This window comes from Peromyscus californicus, unplaced genomic scaffold, assembly GCF_007827085.1.
Source record: "Peromyscus californicus insignis strain IS unplaced genomic scaffold, ASM782708v3 Scaffold_6__1_contigs__length_162567912, whole genome shotgun sequence".
NCBI lineage: Eukaryota > Metazoa > Chordata > Mammalia > Rodentia > Cricetidae > Peromyscus > Peromyscus californicus.
In genome coordinates this window covers 45,449,880-45,475,006 of record NW_026294584.1, presented here as the reverse complement: position 1 = coordinate 45,475,006, position 25,127 = coordinate 45,449,880, and the positions used below count along the sequence as shown (strand labels likewise).

At 47.1% G+C, this 25,127-nt stretch overlaps 1 protein-coding gene across 6 annotated transcripts in view; it reads left to right on the top strand.

Annotated features, from left to right (window-relative positions):
* Window positions 1-25,127, top strand: part of Plxna4 (plexin A4) — a 465,281-nt gene that overhangs the window by 82,066 nt on the left and 358,088 nt on the right. For all 6 annotated transcript variants that reach the window (XR_008214655.1, XR_008214654.1, XR_008214653.1 and 3 more), the window contains exon 3: window positions 6,857-7,039. Coding sequence is in view for 2 of the 6 variants with exons in the window: in XM_052722108.1 (XP_052578068.1) it covers window positions 6,857-7,039 (183 nt within the window). In the remaining 4 variants the exon portion in view is untranslated. The remainder of the gene's footprint in view (window positions 1-6,856; window positions 7,040-25,127) is intronic.

Genomic DNA, 25,127 nt, shown 5'->3' with positions numbered 1-25,127 from the left:
AAGACAAAGAACATGAACAGAGAGCAAATCACCTCTGGCCAGAGTCGCTGCCGGTTTCTCTAGCAGCTGATGGCCCTGCCCTCCATTCTCTCCAGGGACACCTGAAACAGGATATCAACAGCTTGTCTCAATACAGCCTAGGTCTGTTTCCCCACTAGAGAAGAACAGTTTTGGGGACATCAACTGAGACTTTTGCATCTTTATGTTCCTGGGACTTCCTCTAATGCTTGGTCTTTTACAAATATCCTGAAGCGAATTAATAAGGGAAGGTCTGTCAACAGTGTTGTTCTCCCAGAAGCCCCAGTTTCCCCTTGCTCAAAGTGAGGAGCTCCTCGAGGCTAAGGGACCCCAGCAGAGGCTCAGATGGCCCCACACTAGGCATTTGGGCCACTTCCCTTCCTCATTTAATGGACAGGGTGGTGTTGGAAGATGTTGTAGAGGTCCTCAGAACTCCACATGTGAGGCTGGACCCAGGAAGGGAAGAAGGGCTGGTTTGCTGCCAGATGTACAGACTATTCTGTTTGCTGCCCTCAGAGCAGGTGTAGAAGAACCAGGTTTGGCCTTTCATTTTTCTTCCTGGGATCCAGAGCAGCCTGGCAGGTACGTCCATGGTCAGAGTAGTCGGCTGCATCCATCCATCAAGCTGGCTCACCTGACCTGCATTTCGGGGCCAGTGTGGACTATTTGTAAGCAGTGGATGCCTGGGGTGAGAGGGGCAGCCTGTGGCTATGGAAAAAACTGTATCCCAGAGCTCAGCTAATTGGCCCACAGGGGGATGGACCTGATGACCCCTGCCTCGTTAGCACTGCCTTTGGACCACTGAGCTCTGGCCTAGTTCTGACCTTTCTGTAATAAGGGTTCACTAGAGTTCTGGTAAAGGTGGGGCAACTGGGGGCCAGGGAAAGCATCTCTCTGTGGCAGGGAAGGGGCTATGAGGAGTGGACCAGGGGCCTGCCAGCTGGCATGGGGCAACATCAGGATCAGGTGCCAACCTACCTCATGCCTTTACAGTCTTCATGATGGACCGGCATGACTGTCAGCATGATGGTTGGGTTCTTAAGAGCTGATCACTGGACCTGGGGTAGGAAAGTGATTCTAAGGGATTGGAGGAGAACTCCCCCAGTTTCCCTGCTCTGCTGTCTCCTCCAGCCCTTCTCAGGTCTGGGCTCCTACAGTGGCTGCCTTGTGGTTCTGTCCCAGAGCCAGGGGACATTGCTGGAGGAAGGATGCTGGCAGCCTTTTCAATCCCCTCTGTGGAGATGATAGAGTTTTCAGAGTGCCAGTCTCTGCAGAGTGGGAGCAATTTCCCTGTAATTGGTAAAGTAACCGTAACTGCTCTGTCATTTGTATGTAGCGACACATAATTGTACAGTAACCTTTGCGGCTGTGTGAGAGGGAAGCACGGTGAGCTATTAGATTGTAATTTGGAGTGTCAGCTTTGGCTCCCCATGCCACCTTACCATGGCTGCTGGTGCTTTGCAGGCCACTGGGGAGCTGTTGTGGGGCCTTTGGCATTTAGGTCCAATCTGGATGGGGTGCTGCTATCTAATGACCTCTGTTAGGGGATAAAGTCCAGGGTGTGGATGCCCATCCCCTCCTCAGTGGGGATAAAGGCCTCTCTGGTATCTTTGAAAACCCAGGAACACTAAGAAGGTCATGAACATGTGGTTGTCTTGGCCTCACTCAGGCTTCCAGATGATGGGTCTGGTTGGGATACAAGGTTTTGCTGTTTAAATGAAACTGTTTCATCTTCTGGATCAAGAAAGACCACTCCTTTGCTTCTTCATTTAGCTTCCTGGATACAATTTTTACCCCATCCTTAGAGACAACTCTAGTCCCTCAATCTCCACAACATTCTCGAGGTAGAAACCATATATTTACTTAGCATTGCTTAGACTCACCAAAGTTAGTGGATTTGTCTCCAGCTGACAAATAATAGTAAGAGCTAGCACTCTTGTAGCATTTACTGATGGTGGACAGTGTTCTGAATGGATTAGATGATCTAATCTTCACCACAGCGCTATGAAATATGTTCTGGTATCACAAGTCCCATGTTACAAATGATAAACCTTAGCTAAATGATTTGCCCACGGTTACAAAGTTCAGAATTGTTAACCACTGGGAAACCAAAGCTTTTATTTGCTCATCTATCTACCTGTTTGCCATCCTGCTGTCCATCCACCCATCTATTTACCTCATGGTTCATAACCTAGTGTGAACCAAGCACTAAGCTAAGAGGACAAAAATGCATAAGGCATGGTCCCTGTCCTCCTCAGAGTCCCTGGAACACAGTGAGTCGCTCATCCAAGCTTAACCTACACATCGAAAAAACATTTTAAATAGAATTTATTATTAAATATCCTTGCAAATAAATACAAAGTATAACACACCAAAATTAACCAGACCCAAATTTTATACAACTTAATGAATTTATTTCTATTTAGAACTGGCATTTCAAATGGAGGCTATAAAGCTTACATTAAATTTCTTACTTTCAGTATCAAATAGATTTTATGCACTTGTTCACCACCAAAACCAAAAGATCCATGACAGAATTAGAACTAGAAAAGCAATTAACTTTATATTCTTTTTCATAACTTGTCTCCTTTATGAGCATTTAGTCCTTTCTCATCTCCTAACACTTAATTTTTCTTGTTCTCTTTCATCTATTTTATATTGTACCCACATGCATATTTGTTTACATATGTACAGATATTATTGACTATATTCTATACTGTTAACCACTGGAGAAGCAAATCTTTTATTTGGTCACCCATACCCCTATCTGTCTGTCCATCCTTCCATCCACCTACCCATCTGTGTACCGCCTGTATGTCTTAACCTATTATGAACCAGACACTAAGCTAAGGGTCCAAAAATGCTTAAAACACATTCTCTCGACTCACTCTCAGAGTCCCTGGAATGCAGTGGGTCACTCATCTTAATTTGTATCCCATGCATTCTATGAGGACTTTTGCGGACAGTGGAAAGAAAATAAAATGTCCTTTTGGTAGTGAGGAATGTCTGTCTCTGGCCTGTCAATAACAATATCCAAGTGGTACCCACATGCATTCCCTTGTGATGGAATTATGGTCTTCCTCTGTAAGAATGGAGCTCATTGGCCAGTCCGCCTAGCTGAATCGATGAACTTCAGGTTAATGAGGGACCATGTTTCTAAAAATAAGGTGGAAAGCGATTGAGGACGATGCCTGATATTGACCTGTGGCTTCCACATGCTGTTTAGACCTATGTGCACATGCACACATGAACACACACACACACACACACACACACAATGGGTGTGTGTGAGGAAGACATATCATGCTGGCAGCTGTAACATGCTCATGGGCATTTGTGGAGTGACTGGAGGGAGAGGCCAGGCCTAGGCCTGCAGGCACAGCTAGACTTGATTATAGCTAAGTCTTGTCCTGGCTCTTGTGACTGTGGCTCTAATAATACTGTTAATGGGGCCCTGGGGAAGACCCAGCTAGGGTCAGAGCAAATGCTCTGCACCCTCATCACCCAGGCACTCAGGGATACATACCGTCCTCACCTGCCCACAGCTTCCACCAATTAGCCTGGAGCCCAGGCATCTGCACTCTATGGGCATGTGCAGGTCTTTAGGCAGGGAGAGTCTTGCAGATCCTCTGCCTGTGCTGTAATTACCCCGAGGCTGCAGCTCAGGAGGCCGCAAGGGGCTCTGTTCCCCACAGCCATTAGTCTGTGAGGAACACAGTCTTGTGTTGCAGCCTGGATTTCTACTAACAAATCCACACAAGATATCTTCCCTCACTGAAGGGCTTCCAGGTGACAGGTAGCCTTTTTCATTGCCTCCTCCAGTCCATATATTAGCCCCGCCTTGCAATCTGACCACCCAGGAAGGTGGGCCTCGGAAGACAGTCATAGTAAGTTACACTTCAGAGAGACAGCTCAGCAGCTGTGCAACCTTGTCCTTTGATATTTTCTCAGTACTTCACTGTGGAAAAAAAAAATCCCTCCCAAGGTGCTTTAGCTTTGAGGAAACTAAGAAAGGGCACTTCTCAGAATGGCTGGGGAACCTCAGCAACCCGATTGGCTAAGGCCTGGATCACACCCTCATCACCTGGGGTCTCATTCAAAACTGAGCCCTGGGGAAGCCAGGGGTGGAGGGTGTCATTTCCACTACGTCATCCATGAGCCCCTAGCTGCACCTTCTGTCTCCTTTGAGCTGACAGACAGTACTAGGGCAGGGAATGTAGATGACGAGTGTCAAGGTGCAGGCGTGGGGACCCCTGACAGGTCCTGGCATGGAGTCCTGTGATCCAGCATGAACAGAAAGCCCAGCTCAGACAGTCAGGCTGGGCTACCCTAGCTTCCTTCCTGTTAAAAAAACAAAAAACCAAAAAAAAACCAAAAACAAAAAAAACAAAACAAAACAAAACAAAAACAAAACAAACAAAAAATTACCAATTTCTCACCCGGGGCCCCTTGCTGTGATAGGCTGCAGTCAAAGAGACTCACAGGTAATCCACTTTCTGCCTCTGACAGCATGATTTCATCATACAGTTGTCTGAGTGCGCAGTCTGTTTTGGTAGGGGGCAGTTGATTTATTTGCTTCGCCCAGCTAAAGGGAAATACCGTTCAGTTACCCTGGTCACTCAAATGCTCTTCTGGATAAAAGCGGAGAAGCCGACATTTCCCCCTGCCTCCAGTTAACTAGGGCATGTGTGGATGATGGTGTGTGGGGGGGACTACAAAACATGGGCTCCCTCACTCCCTGCCTCAGTTTCCCCTTGTGCAGAGTGGATCATCATTCAGCTTCACTCTTTGGACAATGGGTCGAAATGGGCAGAATACAAACTTTGCTTGTAGCAGAGATCTTTGTAGCACAACGTAGGCAGAGATGATTAGGGATGCGGATTCTTTGTGACCCGGAGTGAGCAACATTCAAGAACAGTGAGGCTTCCAGGCACCCCAGCATGCCCTTGGAACACCTGGCAGGTTGCCATAGTTGCGTCTGAGAGGACTAGGCATCATATTCTCTTAACCTGGATCTTTCTTTCCTCTCATCTATCCATCCTTTGCCTACCACCTGTCTCTTTTCCCCTTTCCTCATGATAGGAAGAAAGATGCAGGTGAGACTAGATCTTGAAGATTCACCACAAACTTCACTGCTTTGGTTTTTGTTTTGTTGTTGTTTGTTCCATTTTTGTTTTTACTTTTAGAGGGGACGGGGAGAGTTTTGTTGGATCTGAGCTGTTGGACCGGATGCCTGTAGCAGAGGCTGGAGGCGTCCAAAGGCAGAGGACAGACATTTGTTCCACATGTGGAAGGAGTGGAGAGGGGAGAGAACTTTCAGTGTTCAGTATCATGTCCTCGCTCCGTGATGCCTATCCCTGCTCCCCTTCAGGAAGGGAATGGAAAAGCCCTAGGCCCTGGAGAGCGGAGTTGGCCACTTTCACAGGGTTGTGTTGGCAAGAGCCTGCCTGCTGTTCCCTGGATGCCTCTTGCTTTGACTGGATTTAAGCCTTTAAAAAAGCGACACCTTGTATTTTATTTCACTCCCTTCTCTGGAAGGTCCAGAGACATTTACGGGCCTGAGTTTGATAGGCTTTACGGTAGCCCATCAAAAGGCAGGGACTATGTCCTTCAACTTCACAGTGTAGAAAATAAAGAGCACAGGAAGACAGAGTAACTCTTCCGAGGCCACACAGTGCTTCTAAGAAAGGAGTAGAAATCCAGTAAATTCCCAGCACTGAGCCAACCCAGAGCTGCTTGAGAGGAGTGTGAGAGCTCTCATCAGCCACTGGAGAGGTCTTTGCCCTCCTGGGTGTAACAGAATCCAAAGGGGACCTCACTGCTACAAGGGGTCCCCTATGTTGGAAATAACTAGAAGCCTGGTATGAAAAGTATACAGATTGAGTGGAAAGATTGAGAAACTGGCCCAGGAGCCCCCCCCCCCCCTTAAGCCCTGACCTCTGGAGGTTTTGATTCCTAGAGTCTGGAGAAGAATTGGGTCATTTGTATCACGGGCTATTGAAGAGCCTCCCATGTAGAGAGTGCTTAGCAGGGTAGATTGGTTTGAAAATGAGACATTTGGGGAAGCCCAAGACCAGGTACCTTCCTCCTTAAGGGCTCTCCTATGGCCCACATAACATCATATTTCCCAGGAGGTTATCCAAGAGGTCCTTTGATGTGGAACATCCTGGGGAGCTTGATCCACAGGTCATGTTCTGGGGAAGGTTGCTATAGGCATGACAAGGCTACAGCTGCCCCTCTTCACTGTGCTCTAAGAGACAGGAGACCAAAGAGCAGCAGCTGAGCAGGTACAAGGCTTGCTCCTTTGAATCCTCGTCCTTTGCTGATCATTTGGGCATGACTCTGTGCTCCTGTTAGCCACACTTCAAGTGTCCAGACTTCATTCTCTCCTTTTGAGCTCTCACTAGTGCATCTGCTCCAAGCCAGTGTGGAGACACAGTCATGGAGGTTGCTTTTCTGTCACACCAGAGCCCAGGTGTTTGTAGCTCATGCAGGGGACTAGCCCAGAACTTTCCCATGTGACGGTGAAGGTGGACAGTTAAGTTCACCAGGATGGCACTTAGAAGGGTTGGAGGAGATGCTGTGGTGTAGTGAGAAACACCTCTAAGGATCTGTGCTGCTGCTATGGGCTTGTGGCTGTTTACTTGAGAAATTTAGACAAACCACCTAGCTCCTCTGCAGCTGAGCTTCTCATGGAAAAAAAAAAAAAAAAAAAAGGAAGGATTTGGAACAAACAGTCCATTGCTAAGGAGTCTTCCAGCTCCAGAGTTTCCTGGCTTCACACCTTTGCCATTTCCCTCCATACTCTTTTCTAACTTTTCTCCCATTTATTTTTCAGCTCCTAACCATTGATGACAACTTCTGTGGCCTGGATATGAATGCCCCTCTGGGAGTGTCTGAAATGGTACGTGGCATCCCGGTCTTCACAGAGGACAGGGACCGCATGACTTCTGTCATCGCGTATGTCTACAAGAATCACTCTCTGGCCTTCGTGGGCACCAAAAGTGGCAAGCTAAAGAAGGTAGGAATGAGGTGCGGTCGTTCTGATTGTTGTGAAGACAGTCTGTCCCCACAGTGTCTCACGGTCATGGGCCTGGCGGGCTGGGAAGACAGATTTGAGCTGAGGAGATACGCTGCTGTTGAGGTTACAGACGTTGTGTGTCCTTTCTCTGCCTTCATTTGTAGGCTGTTGTGGGAATCAGGCTGCATGAGTGGGTGGATTCACCCTTCCCAAGAGCTGGCACACACATGAGACTTGTTAGCCCAGCCTTGCTAGGTGGTTCCAAATGGTGTATTCTGTTCCACTTGGCCTTGTGCCCTTAGGCAAGGGCTCTATTAAGTCTAGGTGGCTGGAGAAGGTGGACTGGGGGGAGGGCTGTGCCTGTTCCTCTTGTTCCAGCCCTTATGGGCTGGTGCATCCATCTGGAATTCATTCAGGGAACAGATGGAGCAATGTGCAGACCTGCTTGAGAACTGCTAATGGGGCTAAGAGCCAGCTTGTGAGAAGAGGACACCATGGCTGCAGTGCAGACACAGAAGTGGCTTATGGATGGCGGGACTCATATGGTCTGAGACTTGGCCACTGACCCTTGTCCTGGCATAATGGGCAACCTTGGCCCACTGGCAGCATCAGGTGTACCTGCTCTTTCAGAAATATTCTCAGCCATGGATCCTTGAGGGGGTTGGAAGTGGCTCTATTGTGAGCTATCTTTGATGGGTTTAAGTCTTTGTAACTCTGGAAACCAGAGGTCCTGCTTTCTGTTGGCTGGTTATTAGTTGCTCTTTAGCTTGTCTTATTTAGGCTTCCCTTGGCAATTTCCAAACACTGTGTGATTCAGACTAAGTAAAATGATGATGACTGAACCTTGATCCCTCCTTTCCCTTTGATGTGTGTCTTGACATTAACTCTGAATAGTCATGAGGTCATATTCTATGTAAGTTAGAAGGTTGTGTCTATTCTATCTTACTACATAGTACCGCAGTAAATAAATACTTCCTTCATGTGGACTTGATATTCAAGCATAAGCTATAGGTCTGGGATGTAACTGTAGAGGGCATGTGAGACAGGATCAGGAGTGAGTGGTGAGTGTATAGAATAAATTATTGAATATCTGGGGAAAAAAACAGAGTCTGCTGCTGGAGTGCCACGGTTCTCAGAAGAAAACCCACATGATACCGTGCCTAATCTTGTATCCCATTTCTGAGTCCTTTCTTAATCTACCCATTGTCTGTACATCCTCAAGCATTATATTTCCTGGGTCCCTACCTTTTCTGTGTCACACATAATTGAATCCCTTGTCACTGCCATGGTTCCTTGGGGTTTTTACCCATGTACTGAACTGAGTTCTATAGATACCCAGAGAATGTGCAGCAGGGTGTTGGTCCTCAGATAGCTCCAGTGTCTAATTGCTACCCCCTGCCTGCTTCTTCCTCTCAGGCTCCCTCATGATCTGTGGCAGTCATCACTTTGCCACTTAGGCGATGTGGCCAGCTTCTCCTCCTGTCAGGCTGAAGCTTCAAGTTTTGAGTGGGCTAGGAAATCAGACCCCCAAACTTGCTCAACGTGTGTCTAGTAGGCTTGGGTACAACCAGAAGAGAAGTCTGTGAGTTTCCTGTAGTCAGAGACCTTGTGGGTACCTCTGCTGGCTCTTCAGAAGGGCTCTGCTTTTGCTATTACTCACTTTGCTGGAAAAGTGAATTCTAAATCCCAGAGGCATGCTATGGTTTGGATCATCTGTGAGATGCTTGGCCCTACCAGAAGATGATGAAACCTTTGGGAGGTGGGGGCTAGTACAAGGCCCCATGGGCATCAGGTCTTGCCCTTGCATGGAATGGTCTAATCCCATCCCTTCATCTCTCTCTGTCTCTGTCTGTCTGTCTCTTTTCCTCTTTTGCTTCCTGACTCATGGTATAAATTACTTTCTCCCTGTCCCATGCTGCTGCTGTCATGCTGTATCAACCTGCCACTCTCCAAAATAGTGAGGCCAAGTGAAATCAGATTGGAACCTTCTAAATTGTGAACCCAAATCCTTCCTTTCTCTCTGAATAAGTTGATTGTCTTGGGTATTTTGTGACAGTGATAAGACACTGTCCAATACAATCACCATACACAGTTCATGCAATGAAGTGTCTGTGAACTGGCTACATCGGCTCCCACAGGGAGACTAAACACTGTTGAGAGTAAGTCCACAAGCACTTTGGGGTGCATTAACTCTTTTCTCTGGTGAGCCCCATCTTAGTACAATGGGAAAAGCAACTTTCTTCACCCTAAAAGACTGTTACCCATGGAATCTCAGACCAGCTATCCAAACAGAATAGCCCCTGGATGAGGGGTAATTTTATGTCATTTTTGGAGTTGTTTAGACTGTGTTGCCAGTGACAGGAACGTGGAGAGTTCTTTGCACACAACAGAACAGACAGTTAATGGTGAAAATATACTTTTTCTGGACTCAACTTCACTGTAAATCTGAGGTAATTTAGAACAGCACAGAAGACTGTCTCCTACCACTGAGACTCAATATCACACAACTCCATGAGTGGGGGTGAGCATACCCCAGGAACCTGGGTGAGCAAATGCACAGAAACCACCCTTCTGGGGGAATGTAGAGGCAGAGCCATGCATGGGTGACAGGCAACACCTAATGGGAAACTTGGGGACATTCTCAGCCACATTCAAACTGGTATTTCCCGTCTTTCCCTTGGTGGGCTTGTGTAAAAACAGTCCGGCTTGAGGCTCCTGAGATGCTATATTTAATTTCCACAGCAGTGGTGTGGGGCTGGTGGGGCATAAATATCTGAAAGCTAGGAGGAGAGGTGTTGCATGGGGAGGACTGAGCTGGTCCTTCTCAGTGTGGGGGAGGGGGGGGCTACCACCCAGGCAGCCAAACTTTCTGCTCCACAGGTTCCCAGTGGCAGCTGCTTAATAGCTTTGCTCAAGCCTGGTGTCTGCTTCTGCAGACTCAGCACAGCCAGCCCAGGGGACAGTCTGAGTTGGAAAAGGAAGGCAGGACTGCCATGTCTGTTGTTTGAAATAATAAGAAGTGAAAGTGGCCCATTTGTTTATTTTCCTAGACAATAGAACTTCCCACCACCAGTAGCTCGAGGGCACCACGCCCCTTTCGCTGCAATAACTCTGATTTGCTTTTTCCCAGAGGTTATCAGACCTACTGCCACCTTTCTGGGCAGAGGCCCAGCCATAGCTGGCTGGAGGCTGCAGCTGAACTTTGCAGCAAGTTTTGTGAGCCACTGAGCCCAGGGTGTGAGGATAATGACAATCATACAGCAGCCGTAATTACAGAGTTGGCGTCCTCCAGCCCTGTAATAATCTCCTGAGTGTACGAAGGCCTTTCAGAGTTCTTTGCAGCATGACAGGGGACTCGAAGTGGGCAAGGTGGGCGGGAAGGGGCTTGGATGGTTGCTGAGAGTAAGGGGAGTCGGCTGTGGGCTTTAGGGACCCGAGAGCTAGACTCCAGCTATCCATAGGCTGCCCTCAAAATTACTGACTTTTCATTTTGTTTGAAAGGTATGGGTTCCAATTATTTGCAGCCTTGCCTTTGATGGCCATAATTTCACTCCTTGAGTGCACATCACATGAGGTGAGGGGAAAGGAGGTGAGGAGAGTGCCAATTTGGATGTCTTTTGTGTTTTCTGGTGTGTGTGTGTGTGTGTGTGTGTGTGTGTGTGTGTGTGTGTGTGTGCACTTGGCAGACTTTCCCCATGGTGAACATAAACGGCATGTTCTGTTAAGAAATCTGGCATATAAATGCAGAAATCATCAGGAGGTGCCCAGGAACTCTAAGGAACCCACAGCCTGTTCAAATTTCATCTGCAGGCAAAATCCATGAAGCAAACACCATCTTGCCTTGCTTTAGGGTGTCTGTGTGAATGTTGGGGTATCTAGATTAAAAATCTGTTTGCTTACATATCTCTGCTGCAGTCCTTTCTGACTCCCTCTCTGCACTAAGTGATCATATTTTATAGTTGCTGATCAGCACTGAATTACTGCCTGACAACAGAGGGAGAGACTGACGTTCCTCGTGAACCACAACATCATAAACTTCCGCTGGAGGTGTGATCGCTCCTTTCGTTCTGTGCTTGTGTTTTTCCCAAGTGCTTTCTGCTGCGTTACACTGTTCCTATCTAAGGGGTGGAGCACTCACCAGTGTTGGTTAAACAGAGCTCTGGCTCTTTCTGCTGTGTGTCTGGATTCCTGTCGCTCCTGGCTGTTATCACATACCTGCAAGAACTTGAGGGAGGAAAGATTTCATTTGGCTCATGGTTCAGGAGATACAACTCATCCTGCATCGGAAGGCATGGCAGTGGGGTTGGTCCTGTTCACGGCAGCAGCATGTGACTGCTTTCTCACATCTCTGTGGATCAGGAGACAGAGAAATCTGCTGAAGCTCAGAAGGATTTCTGTTTTTCCTTTTTCTTCAGATGAGGACCCAGCCCACATTCAGGATTGATATTACCCTCCTCAATTAACCCTTTGGGGGAAGCATATAGACACACTTAGAGGTGCATCTTACTAACATCCTAGGCATTTCTTAATCCCATCAAGTTGACAATCAAAATGAACAATGACAGAGCCTGCAGCAGGGTATATGTTTGAGGCGTCCACGCTCCAAGCTAGACCAGCTGCTCAGGATGGGACCTAAGTGTGTGTCTCCAGGTGGAGTGAATAGGAGTATAAAACACACAATCCAACCTTCATTGCAACGTCCCACAGATTGATTTCATCATCTTTTATTTCTTGGTCTTGTTTTAAATCAATTTACCTGTGTTCCTGGGCCTACAAGTGGGAACCACTCCCAAGCTGAGGTGGGTCGTGTGGACTCACACTAGGTGTGATTCAGAGCACAGCTTCTCAGGATTGAATGCTGTGTGTGTGCATGTGTGTGTGAGACAGAGAGAGGAGAGAGAGGGGAAACAGAGAGAGAAAAAGGAGAGAGCAGAGAGAGGGTGAGAGAGAGAGAGAGAGAGAGAGAGAGAGAGAGAGAGAGAGAGAGAGAGAGAGAGAGCGCGCGAGCACTTGAGCCAATAGGGCTTAAATCATACAGCTGTATCATATCTGAGGCTCCAGTCATCCTCTGCTACTCCCTAAATACATCTGGGAATTCTTTTCAAATTCTGGACTCTGAAAATTTGAGTCTACTTTAATTAAAAATAAAACCAGGAGATTGGCAAGATGTCTCAGAGGGTAATGGTGCTTTCCACACAAGCTTGATGACCCGAGTTCAATCCCCAGGAACCCACATGAAGTGGGAGAGAACTAACTCCACACCATGGTATGTGCACGTGGACACACACACATGATCCCCTCCAAATTATAATAAATAAAATGTAAAATGAACCCATGCCATGTAGAGCTGGGCAGATGGGTGGAAGTGTCTGGAAACCTAGGGCAGCTCAGTGTTGGGGTGCTGTGTGTTGACCAGGAGCAGAATAGAAATCATACTGTGCTGATTCAGGTTTGGCCATTCAGCCTGGTTGTGCTATTGCACTTTTCCATCCTGAGCTGCTTTTGTGAGTTTGCCTAAGTTAGGAAGCAACAACAGGAAGGAAAAGTGGGAAAGGATTGGTGCTGAGCCATTTCCCCAGCAGGGAGGGACCCTCCCAGAAGCCTGCCGATTGTTTCCACTGGACTGTTTTATGTGTCTTAGCCTGGTTTTGGCTAGTGTTAAACCTTAATGAATTTTAACCTATGCTTTATGCACATGAAGGGGAAACTGAGGCTGAAGATGCTACAATCAAAGATCCTCCTCTGGGTCCCCCCCACCCCCAACCAGGCACAGAGCTGATTCTGTCACCGGGCATGAAGCCTAGGCAGCCCAAGCCTGGCTTTTAGGAATAATTTTGCCTTGGGTTGACCTGGCTGCTTCTGGGCACTTCTCTTACCTCATCTCATTCTCTGTCATGGTTTAAGCTTTCTCTTCATGTTGTACTCAGTGAGCAAGGAGAACGCCCCACTTGGTGAATGCCCTCTCTGGCATCTTTTATGTGCTTGATACCATGAAGCCCTCAACCATCCTTTTATCATGAGTATTTCTCCATTGGTCTTATTTTCTTATCTTCTCTTATTTTTCACGAGTTTGCCCATGGGCCCATCTGCTTTCTCTGAAGGGATCTCAAGTGGCCATTTAAATGTGACTGGAGTAAGCGTAGGGCATGTCCTTAGTGTGGTCTCTGCCTTAGCTCCCTTCAAGGCAGCCTGACAGCCATGGCTGGATGTTGGCACCTTCTCTTCCGGCTTCCTGCAGAGACACACATTGGGATCCCCAGCAAACAGTGCCTCAGGGTACCTGTCATTCTCTTCCCCAGGAGACCAATGTTAGAGTTCATGAGTGAAGGACAGTGGTAGAAACGATTTTTGGCAATTCAGAACTTATTAATGAACATGTCACTTCTTTGATTTGTATGTGTGTATATACAATTTTGTGGTAAGATCCTGATCATATATTAAAATGAAGAAGACATTGGAATTGAGGAAAGTGCCACCAAACCACTCCAAATCATAGCACACATTCAGACAACTGACATACAGATGTCAGGCGCACTGGAGGAATTTATCCAGTGACACATACAATTGAAGTAAAACATTACACTTTACCAGAACATATCATTAGGAGGGAAGCTTGCGGTGAATCAGGAGTCTGGCCGTGTAACCAAGACAACAAACATGGAAGAGGACGAGAGACACGATTTGCAGAGGAAGCAGGGAGAGGCAGAAAGCACGAGAAGCAGGCCCCCAGCTGCCATTGCCCCCCCTTACCTGCTGGGCTTCTCACTGCTAGACTCTCAATTGGAAGAGAATAGTACCTAGGGGTTCAATACAGAGAATGGCCACAGCAAAGATGGAACCAGGGAAGGGCTTCATCACCACAAACTGCTGTGACTTTCTGGGCCACTTTGATGGAGAAGGCAGTATCAGTTGGATTGAGTTGTAGTGGACCTGCTGGTCCTTTCATTAGGGCTCTGCTTAGAGTCTCCTTGTTCTTAGGGTATGTCTGAATGTGACTACTAAGCTTGCTTCTTGGTGATGTCATAGTGTTTTTCCCAGGAGCTTTGGTTTATTGTAAAAACATCTACAATGTCTTTTTGTTGTTGTTGTTTCTATTGCTGGTAACTTCTTTGGTGAGGTTTTTTTTTTTCTTATTAAGACGGCATGAAATTTGCAGGCAAATGGATGGAACTAGAAAATATCCTGAGTGAGGTAACCCAAACCCAGAAGAACAAACATGGTATGTACTCACTCATAAGTGGATACTAGATATAAAGCAAAGAACAATCAGACTGCAACCCACAGAACCAGGGGGGATACGTAGCAGGGGGGACCCTAGGACGACTGTGGCTTATAATAAGTTTTAGTTTTACTCAATTACTGGGCAAGCCTCAGTGAAACATTTCACTATTAGGATAAGAATTTGTACTGTATCAAGCTGATAATAGAAAAAAAATAAAACAATGGGAAAAAATTTTTCTGTTCATTTTTACATACTAACTACAGATTCCCCTTTCCTCCACCTTCCAGCCTCCCCCGCAACCCACCCACCATTCCCACCTCCTCCAAGGCAAGGCATCCCATGGGGAGTCAGCAGAACCTGGTACCTTCAGTTGAGGCAGGTCCAAGCCTCTCCCCCTGCACCAAGGCAATATAAGGTGTCCCACCATAGGCGCTGGGCTCCAAAAAGTCAGCTCATGCACCAGGGACAGATCCTGATCCCACTGCCAGGGGATCCCTTAAACAGGTCACGTTACACAACTGTCTCTCCTATGCAGAGGGTCTAGTCCAGTCCCACGGAGGGTCTACAGCTATTGGTCCACAGTTCATGAGTTCCCACTAGTTTGGTTTGGTTGTCTCTGTACATTTCCCCATCATGATCTTGATGCCCCTTGCTCATAGAATCCCTCTTCTCTCCCTTTGACTGAACTCCTGGAGCTTGGCCTGGTGCTTGGCTGTGGATCTGCTTCTATCAGTTACTGCATAAGGCTCTATGGTGACAGGGTATTCACTAATCTGATTACCAGAATAGGCCAGTTCAGGCACTCTCTCAACTATTGCTAGTAGTCTAAGGTGAGGTCCTCCTTGTGGATTCCTGGGAACTTCCCTAGCACCCTGTTTCTCCCTATCCCCATGATGTCTCCCTCTATCATGGTATCTCTCTCCTTGCCCTCCCACTCCATCCCTGTTCCAGCTCGACCATCCCCTACCCTCTATTGCCCTCCTTCATCCCCAGTTTACTCAAGGAGATCTCATCTATTTTCCCCTTTCAGAGCAATCCATGTGTCCTCCTGTTAGCTAGCTTCTCTGAAGCTGTGGGTTGTAGTCTGGTTATCCTTTGCTTTACATCTAGTATCCACTTATAAGTGAGTACATACCATGTTTGTCCTTCTGAATCTGGGTTACCTCACTCAGGATGATATTTTCTTTTTAAGCACTTTCTCCCACACTGATTTCAGACCTTCTATGCTGGTCCAGAAGACACAAGTGTGTTGCTCACATGTAGCTGTGTAACACACTCTCCCCAAGCCCAGGGTTCAGGACAGTATTTGTTACCATGTCGTTTTCAGGGATCAGGAACTCAGGTCCAGCTTAACTGAGTCCTCTGGCTTCTGCACTCTCAGGCTGAGGCCCATGTGTTGGGTAGGACTGCAGTCATCACGTGACTCAAGGCCTGAATGGTAGAGGATCCACTTTCAGGGCCACTTAGGTCCTCACTGGAGATGACAGCTCTACTCTGTGGGCCCATTCATGAAGACTGTTTACACACTAAGGAAGCACAGAGCTTCTTCTCCAGATCAATGGGAGAAAGAGGGAGGTGGTGGTGGAGGGGGAGAGAGCATGAGAGAGAACATATCTCTTTGGAATTTGATTCAGAAATGACATCTTACCAACTTTGGCTGTCAGACACCCACCACATGGGTTCGCATTCACGGGGAGGGGTTCCTTTAGGCCATGAGTACCAGGAGATGATGGGGATCCCCAAGGGTCACTGTGGAGGCTACTTAGCACACTAACACTGAAGTCCCAGCCACTAGGGGGGCTGGAACCAATACTTTTAATCTTCAAGTTAATTTTTAGTGAACAATGGTGTTCCAGGCTCTGCTCTGTTTTCTGGATCCTGAACCTTTGATCACACACACACACACACACACACACACACACACACACACACACACACACACACACACAGAGATCAAAGGATGAATGGCAGAGGCCAAAACAAGTGTGCCACACTTTCCTCATGGGGGAGGGGCAAGCTCAGGGGCAGTTCACCTAGGGAGATAGTGATGCTTTGTGAGGGATATGACCAAGAGCCCATCTTCATATCAACAGCTCTGTTGGTCATGAAGATTTCAGCCTCTGGACGAGGGCTTCTGGCTTCTAGTCAGGTGTGTGGCTGGCTAGCAGGAAAGAGGGTAGGATGGGCATCTCCTAGACCAAGCTCCAGCTGTTGACCTGTTTTCCCACACATTTATTATCTTAGATGATCCTCGGTGTTTCCTTTTTGGGACATAGTATAGCCCCTTGCTCGTGTGGGCAGTACTAACCGACTCTCCTGTGGTCATATTATTTAGTCTAAAGTTTGCCCCTTGTTTTGTTTATATGGGAAGAGTCTGGGCTTTGCCTCTGGCTGAGTTCTTGGCTATGGACTGAGTCTCACTCCAGGACCCCAAGGGAGGTGGTCCTCCTGGCTTGTGTACCTGGTCCATATTCCCAGGTTTCCCAGAACCTTGCACTTTCTCTCTGCCCTGCTCTGGCTTGGACAGTTGGAACTGGTTTTCCTGTCTCTAAATGCTTGCCTCTTTAACCTAACCCACAGAGTCTGGCAGACGCTTCTCCCGGAAGCAGCCCATTCCTCTTGTTCTCAATGCCAAAAACAACAAATCTCACCTCATCCCTGTCCCTGGCCCAAATGGCCAGACCTGCTGAAGAAGCTTGTCCTGCTTAGAGCTTTAGTGGGTCTCACTGGACCTGCATGCTTTGAGTTTGTAAGGGCCTTGGCTAAATTTCAGTACTGAGGAGGGGGCGCTGCCCTGAGAAACAACAGCTTCCTGTAAATGGGGGCCATTCGCATCCTATTGCCCCTCTCCCTCCAGTATGACTTCCTATCCAGGAGCTATTGCACCCCATCCCAGCCCCTCAGGAGGCTGGGGGAGGCACAGTTTGAAGGAAAGAGCAAGCTCTGCTTTTCCTCTTACCACTGACCTGTGGCCTGGGATGCACTCAAGTCTTGTTTGGTCTTTGCTTTCTTATTTTAACTCCCACTCAGCATTCCATGGAACACTGTGGCTCTTGCTCCTTTCCCCTGTGGCAGGCCACCCAGGGTCCCTGTCTTTCCTCCCTTGGAAGATGGCTGCTTCTACTTAGCATGACAGCTATGCAAGGGTCAGAGGTCTGATGCACGGTCCTGGTTCTGTGTGGCTGCTGGTCATTGTGAGCCTCTCTCCACATTTAAACAACCAGTCTTCCTGCTATTTCTAAATGCCCCACCCAGTTTCCTAGCTCTTTTAATGCATAGAAAATTTACTCACAGGTCTTATCCTCATTCATCTGTCAGGACTGATGTGGGTTGAACAAGATCGAAGGCAGCAATGGCTGTATGAGGTCTTCACAGACTGTGTGACTGGAGGGGACAATGTGAATCGATAGTAAAGAGGCTACATTTCAGGAATGTATTTGCACAATTCCTTTAGACAGGGTCTCATGTAGCTCAGTCTGCCTTCAAATTTACTATGTAGCTGAGGATGGCCTTGAACTTCTGATCCTTCTGCCTCTACTTCCAAAGTGCTGGGATTATAGGCATGCATTATCATGGCTAATTTATGCAGTGCTGGAGATCAAACCTAGGACTTTATGGCAAGTGTCCTACCAACTAAGTCATGTACCCAGGTGTTCAAAGTTATTTATATAAACATCTTTAAAGTCAATTGTACATGTTTTAAGACTCCAGAGGCTCTGAAAGAGCAGCAGAATCTCCCACAATCCACACTCACTGTCCATTTGGGGAGGCATGACCTCCACTACTCAGGGTAAAGTCTGGGGCTTGTTAAGGTAAAGAGGGAAGATCACACTTCTCACATCCTCTGTTCCTGGAGCAGCTGGGTGGAGGCCCAGGTCTGTGTGATTGGACTGCTGAGTACAGTTGGTACCCTTAGGATAAGCCAGAAAAGAACAGGTCTATTAGAGGGGTAAGAGTGGTCACAGGGCTTACCCACCTCCTTGACACTACTCTCAGGCTACCAAAACATGGCAACCCTAGTGCCTTTCCTGATCCCAGTTTTCCTTTTGGTCACCCGTGAGTGTCCTGAGACTTTGTAGGCAAAAAGCTTGCAAAGGAAAGTGATGAAGTTCTACTTATCCAACTATAGCTCCCTCCCCACCAAGATCAATGGGAATGGCTGGGCCAGAGGGACTGGGCACATGTGAGTGCGTCTTAAAATAGCTGAACATGAGAAGACAGGATGGTACTGAAGCCACCTTGCTCTTGGTGCTGTGTGTAAACTTAAGGCCCATCCTGATGCTTCTAGGTCTTCCTCATGGTACACTCCAGTGCCAGCTGTTGAGCTGCTGACACATGGTACCTGGAATGTTGTGGGCATCTTATCTATACTGTGGGTTATATATGTGTGTGTGTGTGTGTGTGTGTGTGTGTGTGTGTGTGTGTGTGTGTGTGTAATCAAAAACAATGGTGCTTAGATGCCTTTGGTCCATTTCTAAAGATCTGTAAGACAATAACTCAACTTTAACTTGATCTTTTTAAAGAAGTATTTTTATTAATTCTTTGAGAATTTTTTTCCTATGTATGTTGAACATATTCACCTCCTCCTGTAACTCCTCCCATTACTTCCTTCCCATCCCTTTCCACCCAGCTTTGAAATTTCTTCTTTACTTGGTCTTTCTAATAAGTTATCAAAATTGTCTCCTGTGATAATTAAATTAATTCATCTGATTTCTTACGAGGGAAAAAAATTCCCCTACTACAGGTGTTCTTCTTGATGGGCAAATAGGCTTTTAAGAAGTTGCATGTGATCACAATCATATTTAAACATGTCAGGTTAGCATAAATAGATGTATCTATTTACATGCATATTCTTTTCGGCGCTGGAGGTTGAACTGAGGGCCTTGCACATAGCGAGGCAAGCTCTCTACCACTAAGCTGTCTCCCCAGCTCGGAGTATCTTATTTAGTGTTCATGATCAAATTTGTTCTGGGCCTTTTTCCGGTCATGCCTGATTAGGAAGAGGAAAAGACGTTTATAAGCCTCACTCAGATGAGTCTTTCTTAGATCTAGTGAGGCTTGATTGAGCAGGATGGGATAAACTCCATGTGGACCTGACCTTACATTATAAATGGCCCTCAGTGCCCAGCTGGATGGAGCCAGTGTGACTTCTGGGACACTGGGCCCCCCCTGGTATGGACAGGGCTACAGTGGAAAGGATGCTGGCTGAGCTGACATTGCTTCCCTGCCTCAGCTAGGCTCTGGGCTTCTTCACCTACTGAAGTTGATGGGCTTTTGGGTGGGAGAATGTAGGTTCATTGAAGGAAGCCAGTGAATACTTTTTTAAAAAATGAATAATCCATTTCTAGAATTAATAGGCTTGTGATGAATCCGTGTTATCAATTTGAATTTTTATTTAGTCACATCTTGATTACCCAGAAATTACAGGAAATAAGCTTCAACATTTGTAGCTGAGCTTTCTTTTCTAAAAGGAATGTGTTATCCAGCAAAATAAAATAAATTAAAAAGACCATACTTACTTTCTTCAAATGGACAACACAGCTCATTGATAAAGCTGATCTTTCTTTCTTGTTGCATATAAGCACTTTCTTACATGAGAACCCATGACCACCAAATTGCCTAAGGAGACATTAATCTATGCAGGTAGAAAAAATATATTTGGAGATTGACTGTAAGTGGTTACCGTTTTGCAGCGTCTATCTGTGCAGGTTTGTAAGGGTGTATCAGCTAGCTTAGGCTAAATTAAGTTGAGGTAACAAATGACTCCCAAATTTAAGTGACCTTCAACAACAAAGGTTATTCCCAGCTCATGTTCATATGCACCTAGGGTTGGCAGAAGCTCTGCTCCACGTTGCTGGGGACAGAAACTAAGATCCTGTGTGGGTCATGCCAATCTGATGACAGAGAGAGAAGTAAGGCACAGAGCTGCATGTGACTGCCTGTCCTCTAGTTCACTGGCCAGGCCAGAGTGAGGAGGAAGGCTAACCCCACCACAGGAAGGGGCTTTCTGCGTATGTGGGGTAGGGTGAGGTGAGGACAGAGAATATTTGTCAGCACAGCTTGCTCTACAGCTTAATATCACGAGCATCAGCCTTTGGGCTGGGAATAGTATGTTCATTGGTCTAGGATGTGCCAGGGCTTTCTGGAGTTAAAGAACTCATGGTTAAAACTAGAGAAGATTTTTCTGAAGGAGAGGATATGGCTATTGTATGTCATCAACTCCAGAGACTGTGTTGCAGATATTTTTATTAAACTGATTTCTCACAGCTTGTTTGTAATTTACTTTTCTTGCCTCCTGAAACTGTACCAAAATTGTTCATTTTCTTCCATTAGTCAGGCTCTGGATGTCTGTATCTCCCCAAATTTAGTTTTCCTTGAGATTGAGGGTGTGTTCTGACTAAAATGCAATGATTAGACTGTGTTCAGCAGATGTCTTTTGGATAACTAAGTTATCCAAATTTATTGAATCATTTCTTTTACCTACAATTAAATAGAACCACCCAAATTAATTTTTCCTAAGTAATGTAACCTGTAACGATCCTCTCACTTTCCCTCTGAACTGCCTCCCTTGACTAGGATTTCCAGAAATTCACTCTGGATACCACTAGGTTGATTGTCTTTGGTGCTTGCTGCCTTCCTGGGGACAGGAACCCAAAGTAGACTATCAGTCAGGACCTAGAACACAGGTCTAAGGGTATTGGACCCTGAGTGGAGGAAGCCAGCCTGCAGATTGAGAAAAGTGGACTTGTAGCTCTGAAGTTTCTTCCTTGGACTGCCAAATTTTTGGCCAAAGTGTATTTATTCTACACAGCATTGATGATGCCCGAAGATGCGTCGAAACAACATTCACTAGGACACAAGATATACATGCTCACCACTGAGCCAATAGCAACACTGTGAGGGTCCCCATAAGGACCACACATTCTCAGAGAGCTGTTGCTCTCCTGCAGTTTTGCTAGGAGGCACCCTCTGATTCTTTCTAAACTCTTCACCTTTTCAGGTCAACATGCACGTGCTTGTACATGCTTTCTTACGATTCATGGCATATCTTTGCCTACCCTCCCTCCCTGAGGATTCATCCTTATGAATATGCACATGGAATTGACTCATACAGACCGACAGTCACCTGATGTAACCATGTGACTCCCCAAATGCTCAGGACCATGCAAGGTCCTGTCTTTGCAACTTAAGCCTGGGGTTAATGCCCCTGGGCTCTACCCCTCTTGGATGCAGCCACTACTTCCCTTCTACACTCTCTGGGAAATTAGCAGCCCGCCATCTAATCAGTTTACCTCTGACTCGAGCCCACTTTGGCCTAGAGATGATGACAGAGTGCAGCCATTTAACTGCCAAATGCTTTGACAATAGCCCATATGGACAGCGTCTCTGACATCAGAGTGGTTTCTTCTTCCTCCTGGTTGGGGGAGGGGGTAATGGGTCTCCCACTTGGTTTTTTCAAGTGCTTCCTGCATCTGCCTTTAATTTTCGTGCCTTTTGCTTGCTGACCTCGCTTCCCAGCAGCCAGCCTAAGTGTGATTCCCATAATTAGCTTAGTGATAATTTAATCTCTCTGCTTTAAATCTGATTGTTTTTGAGGGACTTGGGTCTGGGGATGGGGGAAGGAGACCTTTGCTTTTGAATGAACTCTTTCTCTGTCTAGAGCAGAGGTGAAAGGAAGTAGTTAGGTGGGTGGAGATGGGATAGGGGACGCAGTGACAGACGCTTGTGGCTCACGGGCAGATTCTGAACAGGAAGCTGGAATGGAGTCCATTTCTCTTTCTCTGTTGCTCACTCTCTGTAGGGGTTTCCCTTTCTTTGTTCTCAATTCCCCCTAAAAGTTCATGGGCATGTGCGCATGCTCACACACCACACATGGAGCTGTTAGCTCCTCCAAAGAGCAATATAAAAATAGGAAAACAAAGGCTGGCCTGAAGCATGAGGGAAGCCTTGGGCTTGATTTCCCAGCACTGCATAAACTTGGTGTGGTGGCACAAACCTGCAACCCCAGCTCTTGGGAGATGGAGGCAGGAACAGCTAGAGTCTAGTCTCCTGTGGGCTCCATGAAGCCCTCTTAAAAAAAAAAAAAAAAAAAGCTCAAAATAGGAAAACAATGCATTCCTTTGGTGGTCATGGCAGTTGTTCCCTGAGGAAGAGAAAGAAGAGCAGGTGTCAGTGAATGCCATCCCCCTGCCTCCTGATGCTAAGACACCCCAGCTCTCTTCGTCCCTAAGCGGGGGGCTTGGGTCTGTATCTGCAGTTGGCTGTGCCTCTGAACTATTTGTAGCAAACTTGGGTGGTGTGGAAATCACGTGACAGTTGGGAAATTTCAACTTTGTCTGTGGCTGCACTTCTGGTTTGAGACCAATGGATCACCCAGATGTTTCAACCTTTTCCTCCTGTGACGAAGCTATAGAATGTTACTTATTTAGTACATGTGTGCATGTGTGTGGGTATACGTGTGTGTGTGGGGGGGGAGGTGTGTGTGTGTGTGTGTGTGTGTGTGTGTGTGTGTGTGTGCACGTGTGTGACAAGGCCCGTAGAGGATGTCAGGTGACTTGCTCTTCACTTTATTCCCTTGAGACAGGATCTTTTGCTGGGCCTGCTGCTCACTGGGTTTTTTTAGCTGGACTAACTGGCACGTGAGCCCCAACGTTGTACTGGGGCTACAGATGTTCATACCACGCCCAGCTTTTCCATGGGTGCTGGGGGTCTGAACTAGGGTCCCCAAGCTTGCACACCATGTGCTCTTACCTACTCTCCAGGCCCTGTAGAGTGGCTTTTTTGGATACAGCAGTAAAGAGGATGGTGACAATCCCCACGACTTTGTTTAGTATACTTCTAAGGACTGACTTCAACCTCCATGGATAGAAACAGCCAGGTGAACTTAGGCAAGGCAGGACAACAGAGTGTAGGAAGTCCCCAGAGGTCAGCAGCTCCAGGGGACTATCATATGCTCCAAATAGATGCCTTAACCAGCCCTTGTGGGATTGGGGTTGGGGTGGGGTGGGGGCAATGCACGGTGTGTATCCTAAGGAAGAAGAGGCAGCGTGACTCAGCTGAGCAATCCTGGATCCCTAGATGAGTCCCTGTGAGGGAGGCGCTGCGCCTGGAGCCATTGACCTGGCAGAAGGAGACAGGCAGTGCCTGCGAGGCTGAGACACCAGGCTCCCTCCTCCACATCCTGCAGCCTGGAAACAAGGTCCTAGATTCATGAGCTAGCATTTAATTAAGAGAACAGAAAGAATTATCTCGTTTTGACTTTTTAGGATAAATGCAGCACAATCCAAACCAATTTTATTTCTTCCCTCCAAAGCCCCAGGATCCCAGGTGGTGTGACCTTGGCCTAGTTCTGTGGTTCTGACCCCTTCCCCGGTTCTTTTCTCCCGTGCCTGACCTTAAGGGCCTTTCCACTGGCTGAAACATCTGCCTAGTCTTCTCCTGACTCTGGATCTTGCCTCTTTTCTTTGTAGCTTTGTCTGAACTCTTCACCGAGAAAGACACCGTCCCACCCTGTTCCCATGACCGTAGAACTTCCCTCCCTTTTGAAACAACGATTACGCCACCCTGGCAGAAAGCATTATAGTTTGGTGGTCACCTCAAATTCTCAGTGTGTTTTGATTTCTCTGATAGACCCTCAATTCTGTGTCCTGGGGGTTCGCTGGGATGGAATTAACCAGACAGGAGCCTTTGTTCTTGGGAATTGATTTCCTCTAATGTGACTGAAACTGACATGGGGGTGGCCTTGGTGTGTTTAGATGTAAGCCTGGCCTTTCTTATGTGACAACATTTATTCCCCATCACTGCCCATCACCTTTAATAGCATAATATGGATTGCACTTTGGGGTGGAAGTAGCTGTTTATTTTCACATTTAGAAGTCCGTTTTCTCTCTCTCTCTCTCTTTTTTTTTTTTTTTGGCAAGAGTCAAGTACATTCTCCTGAGTTACTCTTATGCCATCCTCCATCAGAAATGTTTGTGGGGTGCTGTCCCTCTGTTATAGAGGTAGTGGCCACGAAACCTCATCGCAGGTGAAGAACCTTGGCAATGTTAGAACTCTCACGGATGGTTTCCTTCAGAATTGTCAGAGCAAAAGTCTAACCTGGAGACACACTAAGAAACCTTGAGGGGACTGATCAGCAAGTCACCAGCAGGGCAAGCCACAAAAGGGAAACCCCAGTGCAAGCCACAAAAAGGGAGGCTCCTGCTGGTGGAAGAACTGGGTTTTACACTTGTGATGGATTTGAATTCTTTTCTGCAAAGGACAAAGGACAGCCCCTTTGTTGGGCTTTGGTCTTGTTGGCAGGAGACAGAGGCAATGAGCTCCACCCTCTTCTGCCTTCTGCCCACTGTTGGATCTATAAATATTCCACCACATAGTGTCCTGATGGGGTCAGGAGGGGCGTGCTGGGACATCAGCCATGACTCTGCAGTGGGAATGCTTGGCCTTGCTTGCTCTTCTTCTGGATCTCAGTGCTGATATCTGTGGATTTGCCATGAGTCTTCAGCACTGTGTACCCAGGTCTGGAAGACCCTGGGAAGAGCAGGGTATCCATGTCTCAGGTCCCTCAGCCTGCCACCTGCTGGCCACACTCTGGCCACTGCTCTTTATGGGCTTAGTGTTCCTCTTCAGGGAACCTTTGGCCTGCCCACCTAGGTTGTAGGGGCCAGTAATGTCTGTCACTTCTCAGATTGTCCAAGTGATGTTTCCCTGAGCACTCTGAGGGCCTGAGGCTGTTCTGCAGGATGAGATCATTGGTGCTAAATTTATCTCTGCTGACAGCCCGGAACTGGGTTCCAGGGCCCCTGGCTGGCTTGGGAGGTCGTCAGCTAGGAGGGGGATGGGTGAATCTCCGGAATGATCTGCTCC